The sequence below is a fragment of the Triturus cristatus genome, chromosome 4_2 (assembly GCF_964204655.1).
Source record: "Triturus cristatus chromosome 4_2, aTriCri1.1, whole genome shotgun sequence".
In the NCBI taxonomy this organism is placed as follows: Eukaryota; Metazoa; Chordata; class Amphibia; order Caudata; family Salamandridae; genus Triturus; species Triturus cristatus.
In genome coordinates, this window is record NC_140586.1 from 719,636,652 (window position 1) to 719,657,873 (window position 21,222).

Below are 21,222 nucleotides of genomic sequence, written 5' to 3' on the forward strand. Positions count from 1 at the left end.
ACACTGAGAAAGACACTAGAGATTCTTCCTCAGACGAGGAAGAGGAGGCGGATCCCTCCATGCACCCACTGGCGGCTGAGGTCCTCGTGATGGAACAGGACGTAGCGGAGAAGGGTACAGTGTCACAGGGAGAACTGCCGGATTCCCACTCATGAAGAATGGTCTGCAGAGTTGACTGTGGAACAGATGGATAGTCCGGAGCCAACAAGCTGGACATTGCACACCCCCCCCCTTTTATTTTCTTGATCTCTCTTTCCTTCTTCTTTCTCTTCATTTCTCTCGGAGTAGGCAGAGACATACAAGACACCCGCAGAGCCATAGGCGACAGTCCTGTGTGGCTGCAGACTTGGACCCATAGCGGCTCGCCTGTCTTAGCTGGAGTGTCCTTTCTTGGTTTTATCTGGTCTTTGCTTCTTCTCCACTTATTTGTTCCTTTGGTAGGTTTGTGGGTTGGTTAAGGGAGTTGGAGTTTGAGGCGTAAGTGGGACGGGGAGGGCAACAGACCTCCACCATTCTAGTGTTCACTCCCCGGCGACTGGCAGGGGATGCGACCTTGGGACGGGGGAGGTGGGGAAGGGGTGGGGGGGTATAAGAGCTTTACAGTTGTTTTTTTTTTCTTTTTTTTATGTTTGTTGTGTACAGGCAGTTGCATGGTCACTCGGACTCGAGCGCTTACCTACTCTTTCCACCCGGGTTATACTTTGAGCACCCGCTACTATGGCCCCCGTGACTGAGTGTAGCCCCCCTGCTGCTTGGATGGAGCCCGATAGTTACAAGATAGTCACATGGAATGTGAACGGGCTGGGGGGTAAAATCAAGAGGGGGTTGGTATCCACATATATAAAGCGGGCTCACCCGGATGTGGTCCTACTGCAGGAGACCCACCTTAAGGGCACGAAGTGTGGGTTCCTGGCGAGAGGAGCTTACACTGTATTGGCACACGAGGGTTTCACTGCCGGTTCCTGGGGGGTGGCAATCATACTTAGGAAATCCCCCCCTTTCAAGATAGTTCGAACATGGGCAGACCCCCAAGGCACATATGTGGGTGTGACAGGGTCATGGGGTAGACGGAAAGTTACCATAGTATCGGTTTATGCCCCTCCGAAGCTACAGGACAGGACCCTTCGCGGACTGACTGATATCCTGCTCGCCACCCCGGACACACTTCATATTATAGGGGGTGACTTCAACGATGTCATGTCCATCCCTCTGGACCGTTCAGGGAGCCGTACCAACCACCCCACTACTACGCACTTGGCTGCGGTGAAGAACACGCTGGGATTGACAGACGGATGGAGGTATCTACACCCAGACACTCGCAGTTACTCATACTACTCTGGCACACACAAGACGTACTACCGGCTGGACTATGTCTTCCTCCCATGGCGGGCACTGGGCAACAGCTGTGAGGCGGAGTACATGGCATCTCTGACCACACCCCACTGATGGTTAGGATGGGAGGAGGACCAGGGCAAACGGAGGTATTTGGAGGCTGACGGCCTGGCACCTCCAGAACACCGAGATTTTAAAGGGCTTGCGGGCCGACACGAAAGTGTATTTTGCGGAAAATGTAGGTTCAGTGTAGTCGGGCTTGATAGTCTGGGAGGCATATAAGACTGTACTCCGTGATAGGGCACAAAATCAGATAGCCTGGGAGAAGCGGAAAGAGTGAGAGGAGCTAGCTTCCATGGAAGCCCAAATCCTGACGCTGGAACGACGGTATTTGACAGGGCACGACCCGCAGGTACTTCGGCTCATGACTGATAACCAACAAAGATATAGAGCCCACGTGACAGAGGAAGCTAGGACGCAGGCGCGGGCGATCCTCCATAGGCTGTATGATGTTGGGGATAAATCTGGCAAATTACTTGCCTGGCTTAGCCGCAAGGAACTTGACGCCCGCTGGATTTAATGTATAGTGGACTCCCAGGGATTGATGCATAGGGGAGATGCATAAATAGTGCAAGCTTTTGCCTCCTTCTATAGGGATTTATATGCGGCCAGAGACCTAGCTACCCAGGAGGAGATACAAGCATACCTAGCCACTGTTCAGACTCCGATCCTGGAGGCAGAAGATATAGCTGGTTTAGAAGCTGACATATCGGTGACCGAACTTAAAGAAGCAATTTCTAAATTGCGCCCTGGGAAGTCCCCGGGCCCGAACGGACTACCAGCGGAATTCTATAAGAAAGGGGCAGACCTCCTGGCGGTTCACCTGTTTGCTATGTTCAGGGATGCGGCCCAAGAGGGGGCCTTTCCACTGGACCTCAAACTGGCCACAATTATCCCCATTCATAAAACGGGGAAACTCCCCGAGGAGTGCACGTCCTATCGCCCAATATCCCTCCTCAACATAGAGGTTAAACTCCTGGTGACGATACTGGCCCTCCGCTTACGCCAAGTGATTTTGGGCCTGGTGCACCAAGATCAAACGGGTTTCTTGCCAGATCGGGCGACCCGACAGAACCTACGGCAGACCCACAACTGGCTTATGGCGATACACGATCGGGAGGACCCACATATGTTACTCTCTCTAGACGCGGAAAAAGCATTTGACGCGGTCCACTGGCCCTTCCTAGAGGCGGTCCTGGCTAAATTTGGTATCGGCCCCAAGTTCAGACATTGGGTGAGACTTCTATATGCGGACCCACGCGCTCGAATGAAAGTGAATGGGCTATTGTCCGAGGACTTCCCAATTAGAAGGGGAACCAGACAGGGTGTCCTTTGTCCCCCCTACTATTCGCCCTCACCATTGAAATTGTGGCCTGTGAGATCAGACAGACACAGGAAATACGCGGGTTCCAAATCGCGCAGACAGCCTTAGCGGAAGAAAAGATTTCGCTATATGCGGACGCCATCCTATTGTATGTTACTCGACCGTATCCCCACACTATTCAGGCTCCTGGGCAAATATGGCACCTTCTCGGGGTATACGATTAATTGGCCCGCCACCTGAGGTAATATGGCCCCCTCTCCCAGGGGCTCTTCTGGTTACGCAGATGGGGTTCACGTACCTGGGGATCTATATACCCACAGACAGAAATCTCTCATACCAAAAAAAATCCAGCGAGTCATAACGAATTTTACAATAGATGCTCTATGTTGGAAAACGCTCCCCCTTACGATACTTGGCCGAGCCGCCATGTTTAAAATGATAACGCTGCCTCGCTTCCTGTACGCGCTCCAAAACGAGTATTTCCCTCTCCCTTGACAGACGTTTCAGACGATAGCAGCAGAACTTCGTTCGCTGCTATGGCTGGGGAAACAACCGAGGATTGCATTAAGTACACTGCAGTGAAACCATTATAATGGGGGGGATATCCCTACCAGACATCGAGGCCTACTATTGGGCGGAGCATCTAGCGCCGGTGAACGATTGGCTCCATGCCCCGCCGGATCACCCCACCTACAGATTAGAAAGGGACACCATGGCACGTCGCTCCTGTCTGTTTTACTTATATGGGGGTCCGGGTAGGAGACGCCTCCTGCCGGCCACGCAAATAACCATTGAGATTTGGGACAGGGCGACTAAGGCCATAGGATGGACGCGTAAACCGACTAAACAAACACAGATATGGAATTCACCGGGTTGAGGGAACTTCACAAACTTAAGGGTTTTAGGGGCTGGGATGACATTGGAATCTCCACTCTAGGGGACGTGGTGGCAAAGGGGAAGCTTAAAGCCTTTGGGGCTCTGGCGCGGGAGTTCGGGCTACACCCCACCCACATTTTCAAATATACCCAACTACGGAATGCTTGGAGGGCAGTGACTGTGCTCTCTGACCCCCTGCCGGAATATGCCCCGCTGGGGGGGCGCTTACTACAAGAACGGATACCCACAAGACAGTATCTTTGACATATAGAACCCTGAACAATAATATGCCAGACAAATTAGGAAAATTACGAGAAACATGGGAGCGTAATTTGAGCGAGATGGACACGGTGGATTGGGAGGCTGCCCTGATGCATCACAGGGAGGTTGCGATCAAATCACGCCTCCAACTCATCCAATACAAAATACTACACAGGGTATACTTCGACAGGGCTCGACTCCACCGAATGGGCCGGGCAAGTGATCCCAAATGTATGCGATGCGACCTTCCACAGGGGGACTTTTACCATACCATCTGGGACTGCCCCGTCATCCACACATACTGGTCACAAATAATGGAAGAGTTGAGTAAGGTGCTTGAGGGTACACTTCCCCTAGAACCTAAATTTGTGCTGCTGGGAATATCCCACGATGTTGATTTGAGTCGCCCACAACGTATTTTTGCATTATTGGCGTTAGTGGTGCGAAAAGGGATGTGGCTTGCGCATGGGGGGCGGCGCTACCCCCACAGTTGGATGAATGGAGACGGGGAATGGACCTCTACATGGAGGCAGAAAGGGTTACAAATACAGCAAGAGGGTGTCCCCGGAAGTTCCGTAAGGTATGGGGGAAATGGAGGAGATATCATGGCCTGGATGGGGGGTTGGACCCTGAATAGCGAAGGGTGGGCATCTTCGAATTTTACTGCGGTTGGGGAAGGAGTGCGATGGGACATGTGTAGCAGTCTATGGGGGAGGACAGGCGGAGAGGAGGGTAGACTACCAAATATGTCGCTGGTTCTAGAGCTGATTTTTTGGTGGATTTATGTCATGGAAAAGATGCCATGGAAGGCGGGTGGGGGAGGGAGAGGGGATTTGGGTGCGAGTGTGACCATCTGTAACACGTTGGTTGTTTGGTTGAAAATGCAAATAAAAATATTTTAAAAAAATATATATATATTTTTAATTTTGGTGTTTAAGTAGGTGGCACATTTTTTGCATTCTTTACTGGTTCTTCTAAGAGAAATGTAGAAGGGAGTTTGAGGCGGTTCTGACAATCTCATAGAGCTTAGGGGCCAAGGCTGATGTGGGATTTTCTGTAAAATTATTTTGCTTCTAAAGACGTATTTTTGTAGGATCCTATAGAAGCGCTAAGGTACCCCAGATTAGTTTTGGAGGGTTTTGTCACCATGAGCAATCAGATATTCCATGGGTTTTCTTTCTTCATTGAGACTGGTGTTTCAAGTGGCAAATATTTTTCTTCTAGTCCTTTTCTCCTTGAGCATGGCAAGACCATTGATAACTTCCGTCATGGTAAGATTAAAGGAAGTTGTAGGAACATTTGTGTCTAGGGCTTCAGAGAAGAGGGAGGGATTGGAAGAGAGAAGAGCCAAGTGGTCATTAAGGGATATGTTCCTTTTCTGCCTACCCCCAGGTTTTTGTCCTTTTGGATTTTGTCAGAAAGTGGTAAATAATTTGGGGATTGGAGACGCTAACCAACTTAATTTAACACACTTTTTCATAATCACACCCTGCTTAGGTCTCAATAAATGTCTCAGGGAAACTCTGCTAAATCTGGTAGCCTTGGCACAAACAACAGACACTCAATGGAGAAATGCGTATCAAGTACAAGCAATTACAACAAGTTTAAAGTCAAAAAAAGAAAACTAATTTCCACACCAATTTAGAAAAATATAGAAAGCATAATTAAGGAAAGGAACACTAAAATATATAAAACCAAATAAGGAGAACCACAGATTTGAATGTTTAAAGTTTTACAGCAAGAAGTGCCGAAAATAGTGTGAGTTCAAGTGGACCATGATGTAGCGGAGGTCAGATACACCAGGCAGGTCATTCCTGTTAAAGTTTTTATCTTTTGACTTGGTGTCTTTCTGGAAGTCAAAATTTTCCATAGGGACACTTTTCGAATACTTAAGCTGGCGAGGGTCCCTCCAAATCAGATACTCATCATGGAGCTCCAGCTGAAGACGCTGCTTCTGGCATAAAAATCTCCAAGCAGGACACAGCCCCCCAGCAGCTTGAGACCCTCATGGGAGAGTAGTGCGCTTACAATTCCCCTGACTGATTGGTTGATTGGCAAAGATGGATTTCGTTCCAGGCTAGGATACTTTACAGCTGGGACAGATTGTCACTGCACCCCACTCCAAGGTTTTTACCTTTGAACTAGGTCACTTTGATCATCAAAATTGTCCAGAAGGACCAGATTGGAAGCTGTAGCTGGGGGATTCCAGGAGGCCAGATTGCCTGGCCTTCTGGCCCACTTTGGATACACCCTCTGTAAGTTTTAGCAATTTGCCCAGCCCTCTGGAGGTGAAAAAAAGGATATTTTTCTCCAACTACTGTGAAAATTCATTCTGGTTACTGTTGCTGTCCAAAGGTCTTTAAGATCAGCTTCTAGACACATGTTCTTGCTCCTGCAGGGTTCTCTCTTAGCGGTCAGCTGGGCCTTCCTGGAGTAAGACGTCTTTCTGCTTTTAGTGTCACTTGAGCAGGCAAACAGGAGGTCACCCACCTGAAATTCATGGGAACAAGCAGAAGACAGGAGTCCTTGCAAGTCCTTTGTCTTCAGATGTGGGCTTAGCAGGCTCAAGAATTTTCTGAGGAGGTGGTGGTGGTGACTAGGTGTCAGTCTCTTCAGGTGCACTAGCCAGAGATTGGACTATTTTTCTTAACCAATCTCGCCTATTTTTACTCCCTATACCCATCTCCTTTTGCAGCACTTTGCTTTACAGTAAAGATTCTTAGAATTCCTAAATTAAAACTGGCTAACCCCTTCCTCTACCAGAAGGGTCCCAGGCTCGCTCTAAACCAGTCCCATTCCCATATTTAGATGAGATCCCCTGTCTCTGTTAGGGCCAAGAACTGTTTCCTACTACTGGGACTCAAGAGTATAAAGGGCCTTAGAAATTAATCGAAGCTGATCCTGTTAGCACAATTTAGCATCTCCATCTCAAAAGAGATAGTATAAAAGATATGCTTTGTTATGCCAACAGTTCCTGCACCCCTCCTAGATGGCTAATCATCGTTAGGTAGGTAGCTATATGTTGAAACATCCCTGCCTTTCCAGGAGGGTTGTTAATTCCAGCCAGGAATATGTATTAAGCATTTGAAGGGGAGCTAAGTGGCAAAACCATTTCTACCCCAGTTTTCGCCCAGGCAGCAAAAAGTAAATTTTTATAGAGTACACATTCCACTGATGTTAACACTCAGCTTTCACTATCACATTTGATTTTTAAACTAGAGGGCAACATAACTTTGAATCATCTTGCTAGTATTTTCCTAGGCCCTCATAGAAATTAAGATCAAGTATACATAGGCCTGTTAAAGGAGAATCTAGCTAACTTACTTTAGATATTTAGTCTCTATGAGGGTACTCTTTGCCAAACATGTAGAGTGACACATTTCTACATATTAGGCATGCAGCCTTATGGCTTACAAGGCGCATATTTGGGGTGACGTATTAATATATAACATAGTTTTTCCTAGATGGAAAAAGCTATTTTCCTTTCCATGTGTCACTGCCATGCTTTTAAACTACAGCCCAACCATAGCATAGTGGTGCTGCTGGCACCCATGTATTTTTGCCATATATCTAAGATGTGTAAATATACAATGAAGCATATATATGACATTTAATTTCCAAGCTATTTGTGCAGTTTCTTCGTCATCAGCAATGACATTACAGGAAAGTTAAATAGGACAAATTGCTGAACCCAATTTTGAAAATACCATTTTTGGGCCAAGGCACATGCTCTTGAATAGAGGGTTTCAGAGTACAGAGTTACAATACCAGTAAAAACAAGTTTCAGAAAAATGTGATCATGCAGAAAATGATACTCTGCGAAAGAACAGCAACAGGTTATGGTAGCTGGAGACAGCTTGGTGAGGGGAAACCTGGTGATTTTCAGACCAGACAGCAAAGATGGGAGTGTCAACTGAGTAGAGACCTTTTTGGCAAAGTCTAGTGTGGCACTTGAATGCATTTGTCTTTAAGGTAGTGTTAGTTCAAATGCAATTTTTTGGGTCCACTCTTCTGTTAGAGATACATTTACAGGCCAGTCGAAATGAGGACTGGAATCTACCGGGCCTTGTTGAGGGTCTCAACCAATTAGGCTTTGGTAGCTTTAAGTATGTAGACTTGAATGGCTTGGTTCTACAAGTGCATCTTTATCAATGTGATCCCAAAAGCTTCAGAGACATAATCCTCTAGTAGGACATGTATTTCTCCACAAAGGAGTGCAAGAAAGAAAGTGCCTGTTATTTCTACAGGTTGAAAAGTACACCCAACTGGGTTGTGTTTAACTGGTTTTAAATTTTCTGGTGAAATCATGAGACCCTTAAAATCAGATCTTCCGGAGTTAGATATTTTTAACATAAGAAATTAACTTTGAGGCCTAACAATTCCATTTTCCTGTGGAAAATATTGGATTATGGACATGACAGAAGCTGAGAGTAGTGGCTGTTAGGATGAAGATTAGAAGGATCTCAGATCTGAGAAGAAGAATGGAAGTAATCAAATTAGACCAAACTAGGAGAAGAGCAAGAATTGCACTTAGAAATGGTGTTAGTAAAAGTATTGGAGTTATTGAGTAATCCTGAATTAGGGTTAGTGGAGCGTGACCTAGAGTAGGGTTTGATGGAAAAATGTTGTTAATGAGAGGAATGTGAAACACACAAAAGGTGATGGGAGGTTTTTTGCCATAAGTCTAACCACTGTCAATAGCTTGGGGTAGCACTACAACTCATTGTTTCGTTTGCTGACCATGCCACCTCAGTTTGGTCCCAGCCATATGCAAATCAGTCTTGACTCTGCTCTTTATGGGAACAGTCAAGCTAGGTTGTCTCTGAAATGGAACACAAGCAACCCAGGACCGGTTTCACCCTAGTTATGGGAACATCAGCTTGGTACAGCTTGGTTCCAGTGACAAAGTGAGCACGGGACCCATGTCTAGGCATACCCATGCCACTTAGGGCGGTACATGAAACACACAAAAGGTGATGGAAGGCCACTTGCAATAAGTCTCACCACTGACAACAGCTGGGGGGTACCCCTCCAACCCATCATTCTTTTGCTCACCATGCCATATCACTTTGGAATCAGTCTTGATCCTGCTCCTCATGAGAACAGTCCAGCCCGAACAACTCTATGAGGAGCAGGGCCTAGGCTGATTTCCCAATAGGTGGGTCAAAGTAAAAGACTAATGGGTTGGGATGCTCTCCTGAGCGATTGCCAGTGGCTAGACCAATTGCAAGCATTCCTCCCATCACCTTTTGTGTGTTTCATGCATATTGCAGTCCATATTCTGCTGCATATCAAACTCTAACCTGGTTTTCTTGGTTGCTTTTCAAAACTGCATATGTCACATGGTATTTGTTTTTGTAAATTCTGCATTGGAGCTTGTTTATACTTGCCTGGTAAATGTACCGACATACTTTAAGCTCCAGCATGATTAGAGGCTCTTGCAAACCTGCCTGTACTAGCGGTTTTACTTTTGTGTACATAACTCCCAGTGTTCTCTGTTTGTATTTCACTTTTACAATGACTAACGCACTAAGTGGCATGGGCGAAACCAATCCTGGGTTGCTCGGGTTCCAGTTCAGGGAAGACCTGGCTTGGACGTTTGGATAGGACTGTTCCCACGAGGAGCTGGGTGAAGGCGGATTTGCTGATGTCTGGGTCCAAACTGAGGTGGCAGGTGAGCTAAAGAATGATGGGTTGGGATGCTACACCTAGCAACTACCAGTGGTTAGACAAATTGCAAGCATCCTCCCATCACCTTTTGTGTGTTTCAATGAGAGGAATGCGACAGCTGTGTGAACTAGCTGAGCTGTGAGAGAGAATTGTGCTTATGCCAATAGGATGTGTGAAGAACATAAGGTCAATCTCCCACTCTCAGCACATAAAAGCTATCAGATGTAGGGCTGGACGGGGCAGAAAATGTTGGTGACATGGACGATAGAAATTGAAAGGCCTTGAACACTAATTGGCTCAACAGACGTTTCCACTTGCTCACTCACTTTCTTGTTATTGGTGCACTTTAGAAGCATAATGGATGCAGCCTGTGTAAAAAGTCAATCGAACATGAAGTAGACCTCTGGTAAATGTGTGGTTAGGTGTTGCGGTTTTCCAAGCCATACTAGTTCATATCTTTTTCTGCATTCCTCACATCTGTTGTGCTTTCCCCTCCCTGTTCCCCACTTTAAGGATTTTCCTTGGCTTCCCCCCATTGCTACGTTTGCCATTGTACTTGATACCTTCAGGAATCCTATCTTCCCCTTACTTCCTCAGCTCCATTCCAGATGGCATCCTGGGTTGGTATCGAGGTTTGCCGGGTCCTCTTCACAGCAACTTTCGGTGCCCAGAAAAGTAAGCCTAAGTCTATCTTGCACTATGTTGTCCCAATCCAGTCTGTACTTCGCAGCATTTACCTGTGGTTTCCTACTTACCTTACTCACCATTTCTCCACTGATGAGGCTATCCTGGACCATTGTCCAGCCTGTGACAAATCCGCCGGGAGAGCTAACTCAAGTTAGTGTTTCCCTTTCACACCCTTTTGCTCTTCCACGCCCCTAAATTCCTCCAGTGGGTGCATCATTACCTTTACCTGCCCATGTAGGAGTGCAGGAATGGCAGGGGCTTTTAGCTGGTCTACGTACCAGGAACCAGACAGTCAAATTGTTTCTCTACAGTTCAGTGCACTATGGTATTGATCAATAATCAAGGTTTTAGGATGTTCTTTTATAAGTCTGTTTACATTACTTTCGGCATTTTAGGAGATATTCAATAGGCAAAGCATATTATGAGAGTTAGGACCAGGTTTAAGTGAGCAGCTCAGGATTTTGGTCAAAGTCATGATTTAAAAATAATGTGATGGGTAAGTGAGTTGCCAAGCAACAAGAACAGTGGGTGATTTACTCTTTGACAGAGTGACAGTAACTAGTCTGTATGCCACCATGTTGCAACACAAGGACCTGCACAGAATTCAAGTTAAGAGTAGCAGGATAATGAAAATCTGGACATAAACAAATGCACATGCATAAACCAAACAGAAGTCAGATGGTGAGGTGGAATGGCAAAGAATCCTCCTGTATAACAGGAAGATGGGGTGCATGTGCAATTGTACGTACCCAAAACTAAATGTACACAAGACAAATGGCTCAGTTACAACCTGGTGCAAGGAATATGCTGTTCAAATGAGGAAGGCAAATTAGAGATAACTACACCTGAGGAAAAGACTCTTTTCAGGTTTATCAAATAGTTAATGCAGTTAAATTTCAATGTAAAAGGGAATTACAAACAGAGAAGACTATGTATAGATAAAGTAAAACAACTAGTAGAGGCAGGTTTGCAAGAGACTAATCATGCTGGAGCTAATAAAGTATGTCAGTAAATTTACCAGGCAATAAACAGAATAAACACAATCAAATACCTTCTGACACAGGTAGTTTTGAAAAGCAATCAAGAAAATCAGGGTAGAGTTTGATATGCATCAGAATATGGACTGCAATAGGTCAAGTTTTTCATCATAATGAGTTTTATATTCAGGTTAGGAAATCATGTGTTAGTCCCATTTCTCTGAAGGTGACTTAGGAAACATGGATGAGAAAACAAGGTTGTTTGCCAATGATTGATTACATCATATGCCCCTTCTTTTAGATTTGGCTGGGTGGAAGGTGACAAGATGGAGGATAGCTTGTACTGTGAGGACAATGCAAGATGGCAGCTCAGTTGTCACACTGAGACTGCAGCAAGCTAGTATCTCTTTATTAAAAAGATAAACAGGCTCCACCACTGCCACAGAACAACATTCTAGTCATGGTCCTTGGTGTACCCATAACAGTCACGAGGAGTCCACGTACTGGAAGGAGCCGCTCTCACTGCCGCCACCACTAATAATTTCAAGCAGCTATGGCTTAAAGGGGACCAAGATCGATGCGGTCCTGCATCTCCATTGAAGCACTGTTCCTCGAAGTCTCAGCTTCATGCAGAATGATTAAATAGGAAAGGATTACCTTTTTGGATAAGGTGCTCAAGTCATGGCAATCTAATGTCATGTTTAAGAAAACAGCCCTGGCAAAAAGTATATATTAAGAAGCAGAACCAAAAAGTAGTAATGGTAATAATAACAAAGCACTACAGACTTTTTTTCACTGACAGATCAAGATGTGTGTTTATTTTTTAAATGTTCAGTTCTGTCAAAAAATTTAAAATCTTCCTTTTTTACTTTTTTGGGTGGCTAGTGATGGTATTGGTGGTGATACTTTATAAAAGCAACCCATAGTAACAAAAAGCCCTCTTTCATCGTATCCTTACTTTAACACCTAGAGAGCCTCTGTCCATCTTCTCAAAGCCAAGAGCCAAAGCACAGTCAACCAACCCTTAAAACAAAGACAATGGTTTTAGTGCAAATAAAATTGGACATTAAATCAGCTAAACATACAAACATTATCAAATCCATCCCAGAGATGCTCAGGTCCCCTTCCCTACAAAATATATATTCATGCCAGCCACTATATGTACCAAAACTTTACCTGAGGAGCTAATGCTTAACAGCGCAAACCATTTTGGAATCAGAGTACAAACTGTGGTTGCTACTACATAATATTCAAGAGATTTAAGTTTCCTAGTTGAAAAAGGGTTCGGCGATCCAGCACCTGGAAATTTTCTCATGTTTATGAATAGTAAGGATGATCCCTTAATAGAGAAGTGTCTTTTCTCCTGGTGATTCATGTTTCGCTTTAAAATTACAAAACCGTATCTTTCTGCACACTGTTGAAAAATTGGAGCCTTACTACAGAGATTCTTCACATTATATTTTTGAGTTTCTTTCTCCTGTCACCTCACTGATGATGCTCACATGGACGAAACAGTTTGGTTGCTATCTTGCAAGAAGTACATGGTCTAGCAGTGTGGGCTGCAAAGATTTGTTTCAGACAAGGTCAGACTGATTTCCAGAAAGTTAGTCCTCTTTTAATAGCAGACAAGATAACATTTTGAGATGCATTCAAAGTTGTTTAGAGACAAGGCTTAATCATTTGCATCACATTTTCAGTACTTAGTTTCGTCATCCTTTGTGGGAGAAGTGTCTTAAGATGTGGACCAATTGAAAGCTAGAGACTTGTGCTTTACTTTGATAATGAAACCCAACTCAGCAGAAACAGACCTGAGGTTGTTTATTAGTATTACACACTTTGCATATTTAGCCATTCAGGTTGGACAGCCCCTTCTGATGTATATGTCATCTCTTTGCATCTGGGTGGTTCGCTTTAGTAAACACGGAGCAGATCTAAAAGCAATGCAATGTACTGAGAGAAGAATGCTCCAACATGTTAATCCTATGTGATTGGTAAGCGATCCCATTTCTTTTGTCTAACTTCCTTCATTCCTTTTCAGTTCTGGTGTTAGCTAAGAAACGTTGTCTCTCAAAATAAATCTTTAAAACAATACTTACGTATTTACAGACTTAAAAATATGGGCCTTCTGTCAGCCCTATTCATCCATTGGTCTGTTACAGTGTTATTCACATTTGCTTCCATCCACCACACCATACAGAATTTAGCATGGGGTCCGCCCACTGCAGCCATTTATGAGTGAGTGGCAGCATTTTGCCCAGTTACTGTTTTATTCTGCACTGTCAAAGGCAAACATCAAGATGCAAAAGGACCCATACTGCCCACTGCTACAGTGCATCCCACACTGGTTCTCAAATGATGTGGTGTTGTGGCAGCGCGTGCAGTGGTAAGAAAGCATTGTCATTTTTTTTTTTTTTAAACATACTCTGTTGTGTTCTATGCCTTGGGAGTACCAAACAGCACTGTAACAGAAAATTTAGTCAAACATCAAATTGCGCAGTCAAAGATGGCCACCTTAGGGTTGCAAGACCAAGACTCTGTGATATTGGGGACCCATAAAGCAATGTTGCTTTCAGTGCTGTGCGTGTCCTTCGGGCAGAATGTAGGCAGCAATACTCTGATTCTTGCTGCTTCTTGTCTGCACATTCCAACGGGCTGTAAGTGACGCCATGCAAGGCTTTCTTACCGGCCTCTTCCTTAATTGTATCCTCTGACATATAAAAAAGTGAGCATTATGTCAGTTATGTCTTTACTAAAAAATAGATTAATCTTCTAATATTGCTTTTTAAAAGATATGCTTTTATTACAACTAAAGAGCAATAGTTTTTTTGTTGTGTTCGTTGCCACTACATTCACTTTATGTCAACACTTTTTGAAGATAGTCGCCTTATTGGTTTGTAATCACTGCATTTAGCAAAGGCCTCAGACAGAAAGTAGCACCATAGCCTTGAAGACTACTGTACGAAATTGGGTTATTAGTTGTGAAGGATGGGAGTCCTTCGCAAGCATTAAGTCAACCGTTTTTTTTGCTGGGAACCAAGTACCCCAAGGTAACACTTAACTCTTTCAGGATAGCAAAGCAGAGTAGTCCAAAGCCTACTGAGCAACCCTGTGGACTTAGCCCTTCCTGAGGGAAACTGAATCTATTGGTGTGAAGGGCCAAGAGGTTTGTTCTCTACCTGGTCGCCAAAGAAGACCAGGTCATATCTCAGGCCATAGGGCCAATTTCAACAATCATGGACTCATTTCGCTCCTGGTTCAGCATCCAACATGGCGCCCCAGGGGTGCAACAGGTGTGGGGTCCTTTTTGTGAGCACCAGGGACACTATGGTAATATGGAAGGGGCAGCAGACACTTGTGAAGTCTATTATGTAATACTGATAGCACTGGCACACATGTAGCGCTAGCTCTAGGTAGCGATGGCATACAATTATTTGCATGGGAGTGTGGGTCCAAGCAAATGAGGAAATAACTTTGCGTCAATGCCCATGCCCTATTACAGATGCTGGCGCAGAGAAAAAAACATGTTGGAGGAGGCGCACTGATCAGTGAGCTCCCTGAAGGCTGCTCTATAGGGGGGGGAAAAGGGGGCCCATGGGCACCCCAACCATCATCCCCCTGCAGGCAGATGTAGTCACTCATTGCACCTGTCTACAAAGGAAATCGGTCACTTCATTTTATTTTATTTATTTATTTTAAAAGTTTTATATAGCGCTAGCTTGACCCGTAGGTATCAGAGCGCTTTACATACATACTGTCAAGAAAAACAGACGGAGATTGCATTACATAAGTAGGCAGGCAGTAAGGAAGCAAAACCAGGGATAAAACAAATACAGCATGGAAGATAAGGTGGTTAACACAGTCCGGTCACCAACTATCCATGAATGTCAAGAGATAGGAGTAAACTCAGATATTGAAGTCTAGGTTTTTTGACGTTGGTCAGGAGAGTGTTTGTTAAGGAGATGGATTTTCAGGCCCCTTTTGAAACAGGAGAAGGAGGGGTTGCATCTGAGGGCTCTAGGAAGAGCGTTCCATATCCTGGGAGCGTTGCCAGAGAACGATCTGTATTGTGTGGTTTTCTTTTTCAGTTTGGGAGGAATAAGAAGGAGTGAGTTGGAGCTTCTCAGCGTTCTGGATTGACCTGCCCTTACCAGTTTGTTTACAGGTAGTTAGGGGCCGGAGAGTGAAGGGTTTTGTGTGTGATGCAGGCGAGTTTGTAAATACACCTCCCTTCCATGGGAAGCCAGTTGAGGGAGTTGAGAGCTGGAGTGATGTGATCAAATCTTTTTACTCCAGATACGATTCGAGCGGCCATGTTCAACACTGTCCTTAGAGGAGTTAGGTGAGCTTTTGGAGTACCTGTTAGGATGGCGTTCCCGTAGTCGATTTTAGAGAGAACTAGGGATTGGAATACTGTCTTGAGGTCATCATGGGGAAGAAAAGGTTTTAATTTCTTGAGGTGTTTTAGAGAGAAAAGAGCGCTTTTTGCAGAGTTTTTGATGTGGGCCTCCAAAAATAAGTTCTTGTCAAGGGTGATGCCTAGAGACTTAACTGAGTCAATAGGACGATGGGGCAGTTTAGGGTGACCAGATTCTTTAGCCACTCTTGGATTGGACGATGATTGCTTTTTGGAGAGAATAGGATTAGTTCTGTTTTATCTGGGTTGAGCTTTAAGTGGTTAGCGTTGAACCTAGTTTGGATCTCGGTTAGAGTGGCATTGAGGTGTTGGATGTCGCTGGGAGACTTGATTTGTGAAACAGATTTGAGTATCATCAGCGTAAAGGTCGTAATTCACTCCAGCTTTTTTCAGGATGATTGTGAGGGGCTCCATAAAAAGATTGAAGAGGGCCGGTGAGAGGATCGAGCCTTGCAGGACCCCAAGTGTGACTTTTGTTGGCTTCGAGAGACAGGAGTTGATTTTAATTTGTTGCGAGCGGTGTTGAAGGAAGGAGGTGAACCATTTTAGTACTGTGCCATTGATGCCGGAGCGCTTCGACAAGGTCAATAAGGGTGAGTAGGCAGGCATCACCATCATCTAAAGCCTTGTGAATATCGTCAGAGACGATGAGCATAGCTGTTTCCGTGCTACAGCCTTTCCTGAATCCTGATTGAAAGGTGTCGAGGAGGTTGAACTCATCAATGTGTTTGTTGAGTTGGTGGAGAACGCATTTCTCCAATGTTTTTGCAAGGAATGGGAGGTTGGAGATAGGTCTGAGGTTGTTGAGATCATTAGGGTCAGCCCCTGGTTTTTTGAGAATGGGTGTGATTTGTCCAAGTTGAAGGGAGTCTGGGACACAACCTGAGGAGAGAGAGGCGTTGATGATTTTTGTGCAGAAAGGGGAAATGGTGTGGTTAAATTCTTTTATGATTGTGGATGGGATGGGGGTCCATAGTGTGGGAAGAAGGTTTTAGGTTAGAAATTATACTGAAAACCTCATTTTCCGACATTAGCTCAAAGTCGGACCAATGCGCATTGTTTTTTAGCTGGAGGCAGACCTGATTGTCCTTTGTAAGAATTCTTTCTGAATGATCAGGGGTGGTTAGAGTGGGGCAGGTTAAGAGGGAAGGAGGGTTAGAGGTTTGGATGAAGGATTGATCAATTTTCAAGACTTTATTAGTGAAGAAGGTGGCAATTTCTTCACAACGCTCATTGGTGGCTTTGATTTCTTGAGAGGGAGTGCAGTTAGTTTGGCTTTTGACAATGTTGAAGAGTTCTCTTGGTCTGTTTTTCGCCAGATCTATTTGGCTGCGGAAGAAAGACGCCTTTTCATTGAAAATGGTTATTGTATGCTTGCCGAGCAGATCTAAGTTGCGCTAGGTGTACGGTCGAGGGGTTTAGTCTCCAAGACCTTTCCGTTTGTCTGAGTTGACGCCTTTCCTCATTCAGATCCACGTTAAACCAGGATTTAGATTTGGTTTGCCTCAATTGTTTGAGTTTGAGAGGAGCTACTTGGTCTAGAACCTCTGTCATTTTTTAGTTAAAGTGTGTAGTGAGGTCTTCGGCCGTCGATGATGAGGGTTGGAGTTGAAGATGGGCATGAATCCTGGATTCAAGTTAGGATAAAGGGATTGCTTTGATTTTTCTGGTCCAGTGTTTGAGTTTGTCATCACGAATAGGTTGGTGGAAGACAAGTGCATCAATCTTGAACAGAATGAGGTGGTGGTTGGACCAGTCAATGGGAGAAATCGCTCTCAGAGAGACCAGATAATTGTTGGTAATGATCGCATCCAGTGTTGCACCTTTGATGTGAGTTGGTTTATTGCAGAGTTGTTTGAGGTTATATATTTTAAGTAGGTTGGATAGGTTCCGGGTAGTGGAGTCTTCGGGGTCGTTCCAGTGGATATTGAGGTCACCCAGGAACACGTCTTTAGTGTCTGTGATGGAGAACCGTGATATTAGGTCTGTTAGTTCTTCAGGAAAAAGGGTACGCTCTCCAGGAGGATGGTAGATGGTGTGGCATTTGATGGGTGAGGTGCCCTTGGCAGTGAGTTCGACACCCAGGTATTCAAACAATAGGTATTCTGCAGGTTTAAGTTTGGTAATCTGTATTCCTGCCTTGTGGATGATGGCTAGTCCTCCCCCCGTTTTGATCGGTCTGTCTTGTCTGATGATGGAGTACCCTGGAGGGGTGAGCATATCAAGAATGGGGGTGGAGTGGACATTGAGCCAGGATTCAGTGAGGAAAGCGATGTCAATTTCTTCAGCGAGTAGAGTTTCAGCAATGTCTGTGGCGTGTTGTACTGCTGATCTGCAGTTGAGGAGCATGCAAGAGAGAGGACGGGGAGCCTCAATGAAGGGGGGACTAAGGTGGATAGAGGAGTATTGAGCAGGAGGTCTAGGTGAGTGGACATTAAAGGGCGAGCGCCTGCCGTCTACATTATGAAACACGTATCAGTTTGCAAACAGCTGCTCTGTCTTTCTCTGAATAAGCTGCGCTCATGGTAGCGCCAAGTTCGTAGCTGCCATGGAGGCAGTGCATTGATGGTAGTAGGGCGCACTGTCCCAGTTTGCGCATGGCGCACCTGCTTAAATATGAGCCATGGCGCAAACAGGGACAGTGGGCCCATTAAATAATGCAGGGCCAGGTGGCCAGTTTGTGCCACTATGAGCATTCTTTTCAGACCTCTTGGCCTCTAAACGGTACTTTAAGCAGGGGACTTGGTTTTATGGCACCCTTCACCAAACCAGTCTTCTACCTGCACTCCTGAGGCTCTCTTCTACTTGTAAGGCATCTTCACGAGCCCCTACAAAGCCTGCAAGCAATACACCCTCCCTGCCACACTGCCCATGCCCACATGTGTCAGCAGCTGTTTTAAGGCCAGTCCACATTAGCTTGAGGGGGGGGGGACTATCCAGGGTCCCCCAGCAGGTCCATTCCCTCAACTCTTCCTCAGGGGGTATATGGGGGTCAGAGCCACTGTCCAGGAAGAGATCTATCTCATTACTGGAAGTCTGCTAGAGTCAAAATCCATCTTTGCAGGGGCATCAGGTGGCTTCTCCTACCACATGGGCATACTTTCACTGCCTTCGATCTCAAGCACAGTGTCTTTTCATTGCTCCTTTGTGCAGGGCTTTATAAGTGGAGGTGGAAAGTTCAAGAGGCAAGGCACCCCTGGCTAATCCTCGGGTAACAATTCATCACTACAACCTTGTTCCAACCTTCCTGCACAGCATTCTGGGTCAATCTAATATACAACTTCAAGTTGCCTCCGCAAAGAGCTTTCTTAAGAGCCACAGCTCCGCCCCTAGCTGAAACCGATGTCTGATCCCTTGTCACCAAATCTTCAAAAGAGTCCCTCCTGTGTCGGATCCAAAAGGTCTGGTACTCCATCTTCGTTTCAGTGGGCCTGGGCTTTCCAAGCCCAGGGGCAGTAGAACAAGCTAATTAACAAATGCAAATCTCCTCCCCACCCCTTTCTTTCCCAGGAACTGGGTCAAGCACTGTTAATAGGTCTATTGTGTGCGGAGGCCTTTGATCCTCTTGCTGGACAGTAGACTAATTAGCTTAGCCCTGGAGGGTGGTCAAAGGCCTGGAATTATGATGAGCTGAGCCAGGTAAATAGGACAATTCTTAAAGTGACAAAGGTTGGTCTAGATATGATGTTAGGGACTGTAAATCTACACTCTGGGTGCATGTGTACCAATAGATTGGTACCTTGCTAGACCCTTTAGGCCCAAATAGCGCAAAGCTCTATGATAGAGACGTTTTTGCCAATAATGTGCAACACAAAGTGGGTACTACAGACTTTCATTAAGCACTGCAAACCTACACTATGAATACCATCTCACATTATATAAGGCCTACTCCATGTTAGTATCAATCCCTGAAGAGACCAATCGATTTTCTAATTCTCCTTGATTGGCTTTTTAGTTTTTCCCCAAATTCACCCTTACTCTACCTGACTGTCTGTGCTTGTGACTTCACCTGCAAAGATGGTATTTGAGCTCCTCAATCTTGCGAGCTACACTGTGGCTGAGCACAAGGGATTTTGCAGGGAGAGGGGGCTGCCCGCCAAAAGGAGCACCAGGAAGGCAGCACTCTAAAAAAACTCTGAGGACATGCGTGAAGGCCCCCCAATTGTCAGTCACAACAGAGGACCAGAATGGGGAGGGTAATGTAGAGGAGCCAGAGCAGAGCCTGGATACTAGTCCTGAGATGCAGCATTCAGCAGAGTGGGATGACTTGACTTCCGAGTTGGAACTCCATGCCAGAGTGTGTCTTCTCGAGGCCTGTCCTCGGAAGAGCTGGCAGATAGGAAGGCGGAGAGGAAGCGTAGACTGCAGATGACCCAGTTTAAAGTGGAGGAAAAAAGACTTGTCATGGAAGGCACAGCAAATAAATTGGCCATGAAGGAAAAGAAACTTGCCATGGAGGAAAGAATTACATTGGAGTGTTTGGCTCATGAGAGAAGACTTTAGGAGCTGGGCATCAAAGCCAGACAGGCATAGTCCAGCTGTGATGGTAGTAGCATACCTACAGGGCCCTCTGGAGACAAGAGGGCCCATATACCTAAAGGTCTGGTGCCTGTCTTTGTTGTGGGGGATGACATTGACAAGTGGTTTGAAGCTTAAGAGGTAGCTTTATGGATGCATAAGAACCCTGGGGAGGATTGTGGGGAAGCATCTCCCTACTGGCCTTACAGTAGGAAGACTGGATGAGGTATCCTCCTATGAAGGAAAGTCCTGTCAGAAAATATGACCTCACCCCTGAAAAGCACGGGAAGTTTAGGGACAGCCAGAAGCTGACCCATCAGTCCTGGGTGGAGTGTGTGGATTCCTTTTGACAGGCACTGTATGGTGGGGTGAAGGACAATGAAGTGGAGGATAACCAAAGGCTGTATAACTTTATGGCAAGAGAGCACATGTTCAGTCTTTGTATTTACAGATCTGCGCCAATACCTTATTGATAGTAAGCGCTCTGACCCTCAGGGAGCCTGCTAAAAAAGGCGTACCAGTGGCTCAGCACCATGGTCCACAAGAAGGTACTTGAAGGGGATCCCCATAATGGTGGGCGGGGTCCCCAACATAAGAAGGAGAGGGCAACACACATGAAAACAAGGAGTTCTCTAAAAGAACCCCAAACTAGTTGCAAGGGTCAGGACGCCCAATCCCACCTGAACGGAAGAAGATGTGGTTCCTTGTGATGAAGTACTCAGGGCAGGTGCCCTCCAAGTGCCATGAGTGCCAAAAGTTTGGGCACTACAAGGGGGATGTCATGTGTCCCAAGCGGGTACAGCCCTCCACTGGTGGGCAGAGACCGGGCCTGGCCAGTGTGGCACTTAGAGAGGAGATTGCCCAGGATAGTATGTATGGGGAATAGTGTAGAGGTTACCGATGTGCCCTTGGGTGATGAAGAGATGGTCCAAAGAGCTCACATGCCTAGTAATACTAAGAAATATAGGTAGAGGACCCCCATAAATGGGCAGAGGGTGGAGGCTCTGAGAGACACTGGAGCCAACATGACATCTGTCACATGTCATCTGGTGACCTCAGAGCAGGTAGTCCTTAATGCATTCCACCAGGTTATTTTGGCTGAC

General features: G+C 45.6%; 1 protein-coding gene across 3 annotated transcripts in view; it reads right to left on the reverse strand.

Moving 5' to 3' along the window:
• The window catches only part of LOC146834959 (sterol carrier protein 2-like), a 467,321-nt gene that overhangs the window by 344,449 nt on the left and 101,650 nt on the right, over positions 1-21,222 (reverse strand). For 2 of the 3 annotated variants that reach the window (XM_085602602.1, XM_085602603.1), the window contains exon 5: positions 12,146-12,210. The exons of the other annotated variant lie outside the window; for it this stretch is intronic. In XM_085602602.1, the coding sequence (XP_085458728.1) occupies positions 12,146-12,210 (65 nt within the window). The remainder of the gene's footprint in view (positions 1-12,145; positions 12,211-21,222) is intronic. 3 annotated transcript variants of the gene reach the window in all.